The sequence below is a fragment of the Rhinoraja longicauda genome, chromosome 27, assembly GCF_053455715.1.
Source record: "Rhinoraja longicauda isolate Sanriku21f chromosome 27, sRhiLon1.1, whole genome shotgun sequence".
Taxonomy (NCBI): Eukaryota; Metazoa; Chordata; class Chondrichthyes; order Rajiformes; family Arhynchobatidae; genus Rhinoraja; species Rhinoraja longicauda.
This window is the reverse complement of record NC_135979.1, coordinates 5,906,387-5,918,434: the sequence shown is the minus strand read 5'-3', so window position 1 is coordinate 5,918,434 and position 12,048 is coordinate 5,906,387. Positions and strand designations below refer to the sequence as shown.

At 40.8% G+C, this 12,048-nt stretch overlaps 1 protein-coding gene and 2 non-coding genes across 5 annotated transcripts in view; all 3 read left to right on the top strand.

Annotated features, from left to right (window-relative positions):
• Window positions 1-12,048, top strand: part of pum1 (pumilio RNA-binding family member 1) — an 88,493-nt gene that overhangs the window by 51,089 nt on the left and 25,356 nt on the right. For all 3 annotated transcript variants that reach the window (XM_078423358.1, XM_078423359.1, XM_078423357.1), the window contains 3 exons: window positions 3,752-3,845; window positions 7,271-7,390; window positions 10,013-10,158. In XM_078423358.1, coding sequence (XP_078279484.1) covers window positions 3,752-3,845; window positions 7,271-7,390; window positions 10,013-10,158 — 360 coding nt within the window. The remainder of the gene's footprint in view (window positions 1-3,751; window positions 3,846-7,270; window positions 7,391-10,012; window positions 10,159-12,048) is intronic.
• Window positions 5,054-5,131, top strand: LOC144606967 (small nucleolar RNA SNORD103/SNORD85). Its single transcript, XR_013549029.1, has one exon. It is a non-coding gene; the product is annotated as a small nucleolar RNA SNORD103/SNORD85 (small nucleolar RNA).
• LOC144606966 (small nucleolar RNA SNORD103/SNORD85) lies at window positions 8,982-9,059 on the top strand. The gene has a single exon (XR_013549028.1). It is a non-coding gene; the product is annotated as a small nucleolar RNA SNORD103/SNORD85 (small nucleolar RNA).

The window sequence follows — 12,048 nt, the reverse complement described above, 5'->3', positions numbered from 1 at the left end:
CTTATTCACTTTCAGTCCTCTTCAAAAAGCCTATAAATGCCCTGAGTTCTGTAATTTAACTGCAAGATACTCAGTGGTTAACTGAAGACACAAGAGACAACATGCACTAGAATCGTGGGCAAACAGTGCTGGAGGAATCCTGCAGATCAGGCAGCATCTGGGGAGGAAATAGACGGGTGGTATTTTGGGCAGAGACCCTTCCAACTGATTTCAGACCAGTCCCACCCGATCTGTTGCCTGTCCATTCCCTCCGCTATATTCAATGGTTAATATAGGTTAACTGCAAAGAGAAGGGCTAGTAGCTTTTGATTTTGCACCATAGGATGAAAAAGACACAACATGATTGTCAAAGCAAGGTTGCTTTCTTCAGTAAGTAATTAACAAGAAGGCTTTTTCACACTACACAGCTGAGACCAGATCACCTTAAAGAGAATTGAATTCATACTTGTGAATTGCGTCTATGATAACTTTGCCATGTAAATAATGATGCAGTATTGACTTTTAGGAACATGTCCTGATGTACAAAGTTCACCTGATGTAATCCTATTTCTGGCTTCAGCAAGGGGCTCCAACTCAAACTAAACGCACTTGTGGTTTGAGTAAAAGTTTGGCACAAATGCTATGTTTTGAGGATGGGGGGGGGGGAGGGGGCAAGAATATACAGACATGAAAGGTAATTCTGAGCAAACTATTTTTCTGGCAAGTCCATTGTATAAATACATTGGCTGAAATATTTAAAGCGGGTTTGTGATATTTTTCACTTAAATTGATGCAAATGTGAATGCTCAACTTGGTCGTTGAATGCCTGTGTTTATTGCATCAGGTCCTGCAGTGGTTCCACCTCAGTACTACGGAGTTCCATGGGGTGTTTATCCAGCGGATCTCTTCCAGCAGCACGTGAACTTGTTCTTCTGCTGTGATTTGCATTGTCGACAAGCTTGATGGCTTTTCCCAATGTTGGCATTCAGACATGTCAGGAGGATAGGAACAATGAGTGTGCATACCAGCTGCTGTTAGCCACCACCTCGTAATTAGTTATAGGCCCTCGAGTGATGTCTGTGCTTTAAAGTCAGACGAATATCGTGCAGAGGCAGACCATTTGACCCACTGAGTGTCCGCCTTGGCCATCAACCACCCATTAAAGATTAGCTACTCAATTCAAAACAAGAGTTTAATTTATGGCCATCCAAACTAAGGCCTTGTTTTCAGTTGCCTATTGGAGCCTGGTAAAGAATGCTATCCCACATCTTTTCTTTAGAAATCGTAACTTTTATTTTGTTTTAACCCGCTTTGCAAAATCTTTAGGTCTGCAAAGCAATAAACTTCATGAAGCCATATTCACGCTCTAAAGGCAAGACAGGCAGCTTCATGTCTCCACCGTTTAAAAAGCTCCTGAAACACCTTAAATACAAACACTTAATTAACCAAATAGATGGATGTATTTGTAATTAATCAGAGACTCAGAGACTTGTAGGTTAATTGGCTTCTGTAAACATTTCCCTTGTGTGTAGGCTAGAACTAGTGTGCAGGTAATCGCTGGTTGGCGTGGATTTGGTGGGCCGAAGGGCCTGTTTCCATGCTGTGTCTAAACTAAAAAAAAATCAAATATTCCATGTTGAATTTTCTAGAAAACAAAGGAAGGATTAATGACTCCAGCGTTGGTAAAACTTAAATATTTGAGAATGATAAAATATTAATATTTTAAATGTGTTCTAAAGATGCATTCATCTGTATCCACCAAGGAAAAGCCCGTGGAGGAGGGAGGGGTGAGAGCAGGGAGGGGTGTGTAGTTCTGGATCGTCTCACTAATACACCTGGAGTACTGTGTGCCGTTTTGGTCTCCAAATTTGAGGAAGGATGTTCTTGTTATTGAGGGCGTGCAGCGTAGGTTCACTAGGTTAATTCCCGGAATGGCGGGACTGTCGTATGTTGAAAGACTGGAGCGACGAGGCTTGGACACACTGGAATTTTGAAGGATGAGAGGGGATCTTATTGAAACATATAAGATTATTAAGGGGTTGGACACGTTAGAGGTGGGAAACATGTTCCCAATGTTGGGGGAGTCCAGAACCAGGGGCCACAGTTTAAGAATAAGGGGTAGGCCATTTAGAACGGAGATGAGGAAAAATGTTTTCCGTCAGAAAGTTGTAAATCTGTGGAATTCTCTGCCTCGGAAGGCAGTGGAGGCCAATTCTCTGGATGCTTTCAAGAGAGAGTTAGATAGAGCTCTTAAAGATAGCGGAGTCAAGGGATATGGGGAGAAGGCAGGAACAGGGTACTGATTGTGGATGATCAGCCATGATTACAGTGAATGGTGGTGCTGGCTTGAAGGGCCAAAAGGCCTACTCCTGTACCTATTGTCTATTGTCTACTGAACCTGGGCAGGTGATGTTTCAGGTTGGGAAGATGTACAACTCGCTTGAATATTTTAGTTGGAACAAAGAATGTAAAAGTAGGGAGGTCATTTTGTGACTTTGCGGAATGCTGGATTGGTGCGTGAGGAGTATTGTGTGCAGTTCTGGTCACCCCATGATAGGAAGGATGTTGCTTGGATTGGAGAACTTTAATTATGGGGAGAGATTGGATAATGGGATTATTGTAGATGAGCAAAACTGTTGGCGCGGATGTGGTAGACCAAATGGTCAGCTTCTGTACTAAATGGCTCTGGCTCAAAATTAAAGTTACTGTGAACCTTAAAACTGTGGTTCTGAGAGTAATAAATGAGGCTAAGTGCATGTTAACCAAAGTTAGTGTTTCAAGTGATTTTGAAGAATGTTCTTTATGTAGACTAAATAAATTCCCAGCAAACATTTGGTGGACCGATTGTTACTATGGTAGTTTAATAAAAAATTAAAGGCAAAAGAAGCAGCAAAACTCCTCAAATGGTAATATTAAGGAGGTCGATCAGTGAAAATCCTTGCTGCATCTGTCCCTGGGGTTGGAGTGGATAGCATATGGCATTGAGAAACCACTTGGGGTTAATTTCAAACTCACTCTCTCTCCATGGACGTGGGTGATCTTGTGTCATTGTGACTGGGGAACAAGGTTATTGTTCCGAAGGTAGACACAAAATTCTGGAGTAACTCAGTGCAACATGTCTGGAGAGAAGGAATGGGTGACATTTCGGGGCGAGACCCTTCTTCAGAGTGATTTTTGTTCCCATGCATAACGAGACTTTCCAGACTCCCATTACTCTTATACCCCTGGAGAAAAGTTACTATTTTAACAGTGCATTTTGTGGCAAGCCTTTCAGAAATATTGAAGGGTGGGCAACTTCAAACTGACTACCCTGATTTTGGAACCCAGTTAGGTTCCCCAATTTCTTATCAAGGGCCAGTTTTTAGGATTGCACGGAGGCGTGGTGGTCGAGCTTACTGCCCTACAGCGCCAGAGAGCCGAATTCGATCCTGACTGCGGGTGCTATGTACGGAGTTTGTACGTTCTCCCCGTGACCTGCGTGGATTTTCTCCGAGACCTTTGGTTTCCTCCCACATTCCAAAGACGTACGGGTTTGTTGCTGTATTGGCTTGCTATAAATGTAAAACAATTGTCCCCAGTGTGTGTAGGGTAGTGCCAATAATGGGCGAGGATTGCTGGTCCGTGCGGCCTTGGTGGGCTGAAGGGCCTGTTTTTGCGCTGTAACTCTAAACTAAACTAAATAAGCAACATAGAAAATTTGTGGACAAAGCAGCAGCTAAACTGGTATTGGCATAAAAGTCTTCATACATAAAAGTCCGTTCATTCTGTTTAGCTTTTCCAGAGGCAGAATGCATTGACGGTTCAGCAGCTGACAGCTGCACAACAGCAACAGTATGCACTTGCAGCGGCCCAGCAACCTCACATAGGTAAGTCCCGTGCAAGGGAGGCTTGTCATTCAACCCGTCTCTGTATGTATTGTGCACCTCGCTAATAATCTCAGGTTTTTTCTTCTCGTAATTGTCATGACTGCTAAATGTGGAGCACTTGACCTGAAGGTTTGATGGCAGACGGAATAAAATTTCAGCTTTAAAGGAGAGCTTAACCTTGTTGGTAATTGTATGTAATTGGCAATTTAATGTATGGGGTTGAGAAGGGTTGACAGTAAACTGGCGGAAGTGTTTATTGGCTCCGATGACACGTAATGTTTCTTGGTAACCAAATTTAATTGGGATCTAGACTTCATTAATGTTACTTCATTGGCTTCTGGGTCCACTGGGTATCCATAGATATGTTGAGTTGAGATATTAAATTTGTCAGAAGGCAGTGGAGGCCAATTCTCTGGATGCTTTCAAGGGAGAGTTAGATAGACCTCTTAAAGATAGCGTTTTCAGGCTCTTTTTGAATATGGGCACCAAAGAAATTTTGCATCCCAAGCTCTGAGCAAGAACGAGCACATTGAATGCTTTTGTTATTGATCACGGTTTGTGGTCAACGTTAAAGTTGTTCTTTCTGTCTTCAGCTCCAATATTAGAATTGTGGTTATTTTACTGCTCTGTACCTTTCAAAAGATGCATTGAACAGAAGGGTTGGATTGACAGAAGCATAGTTGATGCTGTTTAAAAAAAAAATATACTACTAATTCAATTATGTTTTTGGGCTGTTGTATTGACTGCCTCTTTTATTGTGTGTGGCTTTTGGGTCTGAAAATTTCCCTTTGGCAGGATGGATGCTTCCCAAAGGCGATGGAACCTGAGGCCTTCAAGGATGATGTACAACCTCTATTTTAACACAATGACAGGATGTGCTATTCTGTCTTTATTTGTGGATGTTGGTTGTATTTGTGACAAACCTATTGGGTGAACTGTAGCTGATGTCCTTTGCAACAGGTTTTGTGGTCTGAAAGGTCGAAGGCTTCATCCAGTCAAAACACCCAAGTTTCAAATGTAGCAAAACCAGGTTCACTGGCACAAAATTTGTTCCAAATAAAACAACCGGAGAAGGGCCTCGACCCGAAACGTCACCCATTCCTTCTCTCCATATATGCTGCCTGTCCCGCTGTTACTCCAGAATTTTGTGCATCTTCGGAAAAAACCAGAGCATTCGGTTTCCCCCCAAAAAAGTGTAAGGGTGTTAGTCTGGCAATGATGACAAACTTGCCCTCACTGAGAACAGTGTTCAATAATGAAAACTCTGTACTCGAACCTGAGCTAGACTAACAATCTTGCTGATAAAGCCTTGAATCCATTATTATTACCCTTGTTAATACTTCATTAGAACTTTTCTTTTTGCTGGAGATGAGGTAGAAGTGGATGGTAGTTAAAGGAGGGAGGGAGAGAGAGAATAGATTGGCATTTCAAAAATTTGGGAAAGAAAAATGCTTTGTATAGACACTGGAAACTTCTATTAGTTTATTTAATTTGAATTTATGCAACTTGACTCTATTCGGGGATTTCCTTATTCACTTTCAGTCCTCTTCAAAAAGCCTATAAATGCCTTGTTCTGTAATTTAACTGCAAGATACTCAGTGGTTAACTGAAGACACAAGAGACAACGTGCACTAGAATCGTGGGCAAACAGTGCTGGAGGAATCCTGCAGATCAGGCAGCATCTGGGGAGGAAATAGACGGGTGGTATTTTGGGCAGAGACCCTTCCAACTGATTTCAGACCAGTCCCACCCGATCTGTTGCCTGTCCATTCCCTCCGCTATATTCAATGGTTAATATAGGTTAACTGCAAAGAGAAGGACTAGTAGCTTTTGATTTTGCACCATAGGATGAAAAAGACACAACATGATTGTCAAAGCAAGGTTGCTTTCTTCAGTAAGTAATTAACAGGAAGGCTTTTTCACACTACACAGCTGAGACCAGATCACCTTAAAGAGAATTGAATTCATACTTGTGAATTGCGTCTATGATAACTTTGCCATGTAAATAATGACGCAGTATTGAGCATAGTTGAATGCAATGCATTTGTTTGGCTGGGTTAGTGAATTGGTGAAGAATTTAAAAATCTGCCCTTTTGCTGGGCACATGTTGAAACTGATACATTCACTATATTCCAACTATGATTACTGGTATGATTACTATGTTTAATTACAGTCTGGTAAATGGTTTGAGAGGAAAATGGCTCCTGATACATCATTGTTGCCTCACTGTCAAGATTGGCTTCTGAACCATAACTGTTGCCTCACTGAGCTATGGTTGCAGCTTTTCCTTTTAAAGAATTTTCAGAATTAAATCAAGTCGCCACCGTCAATTAGTTGTGTTACAGTCCTTGAAATTGTAGTTTAATCTCCCTACAGTAGTACTGGGTAGTGGGAGAGAACTGGTGATGTTGTAGTGCTGCGATGCTGGATTAAATAGTGTATTTTTATACAGCTTAATGGATTTTTTAAAAAAATCGGGCCAGTGGGAGACACCTGGAGTGTCTTGTCCAGTATTTTATGTGCACAAGACGCAATCGAATGCATTTTGTGGATTTTGAGAGTTTGCTTCAAAAAAGACCAGTGTGATACCACTTAACCCCTGCACTAAGATTATAAAGTCCTTTATTTTGTCAGTGAAGCATTGTAATCAATGGAAGCAGTGGGAAGTGGTGACACGCTTGGACCTCTAGTAGAAAGCATTCAGCATTGAGGACATTTTGTGCAGTAACGTGATCTGGTTGGGTCGGGGTTGTTAAGGGCTGATCAGTGTTTGCAAGCTCACTGCAAAGAGTGGCTCTTCAGACTGTTGCAGTACGATGCATTTTTCAACTGAAGCAGCAGAAACTTCATTATCCTTTTACATTTCTGTCATTATTGGTTGTAATACACTTTGTATCTAATAAGAATTGTGGAATAATGGTTGATTGCACATGCCACCACAGCTGCTGCTAAGCAAATTAAAAACAATGTAATTGTCATTAGATTTAATACATTTAAGTAATACTCAAACACGAATAACTTGAGTTGGGTGGATATGTACCATGTTGGTAATTTTAACCAGTTTTCTTTTTGCTACATTTTATGTATCTGCTAAAATTTGACCCTGAGTTTTTATGTAACAGTTTTTTAATGTAGCTTTTTTTTATGCTTGTGAATATAAACCTTCAACAGAATACCATAAATTACTTAAGACGTCTTTGTTGTATTGTTACTTAACACGGGTGGTGTCTAATTCTTTGCATTCTAAAGGCCATTGATTTGTGGTTGAAGTTAATCAGCACTAACTTGTATTAAAAGTCCCTGTAATTTACCGAATAATCATAAATCGGAAATGAAGGTAATAATGAGTTGCCGCAATTGGTATTTTAGAGTAGATTGAGATGTAATTCCACGTGGTTTATGTGTTTCGTTCCGATGTTTCACAGGTATGTTTTCAGCCGGCCTTGCTCCAGCAACCTTTGTTCCTAATCCATACATCATTAGTGCTGCTCCACCAGGTACAGACCCCTACACTGCAGGGCTTGCTGCGGCTGCAACTCTGGCAGGTAAAACCTCACTCATTTCAGTGATCGGAATGAAGAGAATTAATAGCACTGCCTGATTATTTGTTCCCCTACCATAGAAGGCAAGGCCAAGGAATTAGTGCATGAAGGAAGAAAGAAATTCCATCTTAAAATTCATTATTCTGGATGGAGAAACGGGACGAGCTGGGCAAATGGCTTTATCTCATTTGGGAACAAGTTATCTTGTTTGCAGTTAGATTTTTCTCGGCATTTGATTCATATATCCATTTAAAAGTCCAACCCACACATTGTAGGCTTTTTAGGGTGGGAGGTAAATTTGTAATCAATCTGCAAACTGAATAGTCGTTGACATTGAGTGGTGAATTCATAGCACATTATGGGAGGGAGGAGAGAACATTCAAATACATGTTGTTTTGACAACAAAGCAAGTCGTTTGGGACCTGCCATAAGAACCATTCAGGCCTGGAATAATAATTGTGACCCATGCCGTGGATTTATTTTCCATGTTTAGATTTATGTTTTCAATGGTGTTGATGTTATGATTCCTCAATAGTTCATCCATCATGACGGATGAAGATGATTGAAGGAGAATTAGTTCAACTTGCCTTCTCTCAGCAAGCAATTCCTTTGATCTGGTTTATGACAGGTTATGAATGGAAGGGTATATATTCCCAATCCCCCTAAAAGCACATTTAGAGAAATCCAGCATTAGATTGGTTGCATGATCTAGGAATTGTAACCCAGTAATTCTTAAAAGAAGGGAGAAATGTTCTGTGACTTGTCAGCAGTGTTCTTAAGTCTTTCTGTTTTTGGTCATATCTATTTGTTGTGTTAATATATCAGCTGTATTTAAAAGTTGGTTTTCAGGCTCTTTTTGAATATGGGCACCAAAGAAATTTTGCATCCAAAGCTCTGAGCAAGAATGAGCACATTGAATGCTTTTGTTATTGATCATGGTTTGTAGTCAACGTTAAAATTGTTCTTTCTGTCTTCAGCTCCAATCTTAGAATTGTGGTTATTTTACTGCTCTGTACCTTTCAAAAGATGCATTGAACAGAAGGGTTGATTTGACAGAAGCATGGTTGATGCTGTTTTTTTTATAAAAATACTACTAATTCAATTATGTTTTGGGGTTCTATTCACTGCCTCTTTTATTGTGTGTGGCTTTTGGGTCTGAAAAAATCCTTTTGGAATGCTTCCCAAAGGCAATGGAACCCGAGGCCTTCAAGGATGATGTACAACCTCTGTGTATTTTAACACAATGACAGGATGTGCCCCTATTCTGTCTTTATTTGTGGATGTTGGTTGTATTTGTGACAAACCTATTGGGTGAACTGTAGCTGATGTCCTTTGCAACAGGTTTTGTGGTCCGAATTCCGAAGGCTTCGTCCAGTCAAAACACCCAAGTTTCAAATGTAGAAAAACCAGGTTCACTGGCACAAAATTTGTTCCAAATAAAACAACCGGAGAAGGGCCTCGACCCGAAACGTCGCCCATTCCTTTTCTCCATATATGCTGCCTGTCCCGCTGAGTTACTCCAGAATTTTGTGCATCTTTGAGAAAAAAACCCCAGAGCATTTGGTTTTCCCCCCAAAAAGTGTAAGGGTGTTAGTCTGGCAATGATGACAAACTTGCCCTCACTGAGAACAGTGTTCAATAATGAAAACTCTGTACTCGAACCTGAGCTAGACTAACAATCTTGCTGATAAAGCCTTGAATCCATTATTATTACCCTTGTTAATACTTCATTAGAACTTTTCTCTTTGCTGGAGATGAGGTAGAAGTGGATGGTAGTTAAAGGAGGGAGGGAGAGAGAGAATAGATAGGCATTTCAAAAATTTGGGAAAGAAAAATGCTTTGAATAGACACTAGAAACTTCTGTTAGTTTATTTAATTTAAATTTATGCAACTTGACTCTATTCGGGGATTTCCTTATTCACTTTCAGTCCTCTTCAAAAAGCCTACAAATGCCTTGAGTTCTGTAATTTAACTGCAAGATACTCAGTGGTTAACTGAAGATACAAGAGACAACGTGCACTAGAATCGTGGGCAAACAGTGCTGGAGGAATCCTGCAGATCAGGCAGCATCTGGGGAGAAATAGACGGGTGGTATTTTGGGCAGAGACCCTTCCAACTGATTTCAGACCAGTCCCGATCTGTTGCCTGTTCATTCCCTCCCCTATATTCAATGGTTAATATAGGTTAACTGCAAAGAGAAGGGCTTGTAGCTGAGACCAGATCACCTTAAAGAGAATTTAATTCATACTTGTGAATGGCGTCTATGATAACTTTGCCATGTAAATAATGACGCAGTATTGACTTTTAGGAACATGTCCTGATGTACAAAGTTCACCTGATGTAATCCTATTTCTGGCTTCAGCAAGGGGCTCCAACTCAAACTAAACGCACTTGTGGTTTGAGTAAAAGTTTGGCACAGATGCTATGTTTTGAGGGGGGATGGGGGGGGGGGGCAAGAATATACAGACATGAAAGGTAACTCTGAGCAAACTATTTTTCTGGCAAGTCCATTGTATAAATACATTGGCTGAAATATTTAAAGCGGGTTTGTGATATTTTTCACTTAAATTGATGCAAATGTGAATGCTCAACTTGGTCATTGAATGCCTGTGTTTATTGCATCAGGTCCTGCAGTGGTTCCACCTCAGTACTACGGAGTTCCATGGGGTGTTTATCCAGCGAATCTCTTCCAGCAGCAAGCTGCAGCAGCTGCTGCTAACAACTCAGCAAACCAACAGGCTGCATCACAGGCACAGCAGGGGCAGCAACAGGCAAGTCACTCATTCACTTCCCAGCTTATTGTAAGCAAACATGAACAGCAAACTGGGGAAAATAGAGCAGATTTTGGAGCAGCCATTGGCTTTTGCCCAACTACAGAATCTCTCGCAATATTGTCCCCTTCATGTTTTTTATTTTGCTTTCAAATGACATTGATCAGATACAAGGTGAAAACAGTTCTGCAGTTACAGGAGAGCAATTGCTGCGATCTTTAAAACTAATGTACAATTTTGTCTAATCTGAAAAGTATCTTAACACTGGAGTTAGTTTATAAAAGTCAGTCTGACATTGTGCCTGAGAAGCAAGTATTAATTTTGGTTCTTTATTCAAAGACCTCACCCTGACTTAAATACATCAGTGCTGCAAAAAAAATCTACTGGATGGTGACCCTGGAATTATTTTGGACATCTGTTTGTTTCCCCATGGTGTCCTTCAGCTGTGAATTCTGAACAAACTCACCAGTTTGGTCATCATCCTTAAGTGAACGGCTGTTTTTCACCTTGCAAGCTCCAGTCAATGAAAGCCAAACCTGTCCTAGTTCCAGTGCATTAGTTCCTACCATGCTTCACCTTTCACTAAGTTCATGGCTGACATTTTGCTTCATTGCCATTCCTGCGTTAATACTAATAGCCTAAAATCCCTTAATACCCATTAAAACCTGTATTTCTCGAACATGCTCAAATCTGAACCTCCACATACCTCTTGGGTAGTCATTCATCAACCCCTGTGTAAAGGCATTTCTTCTCACCTGAATAGCCAAACTTTCTTTTTTTGAGACTCTGAATCCCAGGTTCTAGATATACCAGCCAAGGTAAACTTTATTTCCACATCTATCCTGACAAACCTTTTCTAAGTAATACACTGGAATTTAGAAGAATGAGAGGGGATCTTATCGAAACGTATAAGATTATTAAGGGGTTGGACACGTTAGAGGCAGGAAACATGTTCCCAATGTTGGGGGAGTCCAGAACCAGGGGCCACAGTTTAAGAATAAGGGGTAGGCCATTTAGAACGGAGATGAGGAAAAACTTTTTCCCCCAGAGTTGTGAATCTGTGGAATTCTCTGCCTCAGAAGGCAGTGGAGGCCAATTCTCTGGATGCTTTCAAGGGAGAGTTAGATAGACCTCTTAAAGATAGCGTTTTCAGGCTCTTTTTGAATATGGGCACCAAAGAAATTTTGTATCCCAAGCTCTGAGCAAGAACGAGCACATTGAATGCTTTTGTTATTGATCACGGTTTGTGGTCAACGTTAAAATTGTTCTTTCTGTCTTCAGCTCCAATATTAGAATTGTGGTTATTTTACTGCTCTGTACCTTTCAAAAGATGCATTGAACAGAAGGGTTGGATTGACAGAAGCATAGTTGATGCTGTTTAAAAAAAAAGATATACTACTAATTCAATTATGTTTTTGGGCTGTTGTATTGACTGCCTCTTTTATTGTGTGTGGCTTTTGGGTCTGAAAATTTCCCTTTGGCAGGATGGATGCTTCCCAAAGGCGATGGAACCTGAGGCCTTCAAGGATGATGTACAACCTCTATTTTAACACAATGACAGGATGTGCCCCCTATTCTGTCTTTATTTGTGGATGTTGGTTGTATTTGTGACAAACCTATTGGGTGAACTGTAGCTGATGTCCTTTGCAACAGGTTTTGTGGTCTGAAAGGTCGAAGGCTTCATCCAGTCAAAACACCCAAGTTTCAAATGTAGCAAAACCAGGTTCACTGGCACAAAATTTGTTCCAAATAAAACAACCGGAGAAGGGCCTCGACCCGAAACGTCACCCATTCCTTCTCTCCATAATATATGCTGCCTGTCCCACTGAGTTACTCCAGAATTTTGTGCATCTTCGGAAAAAACCAGAGTATTCGGTTTCCCCCCAAAAA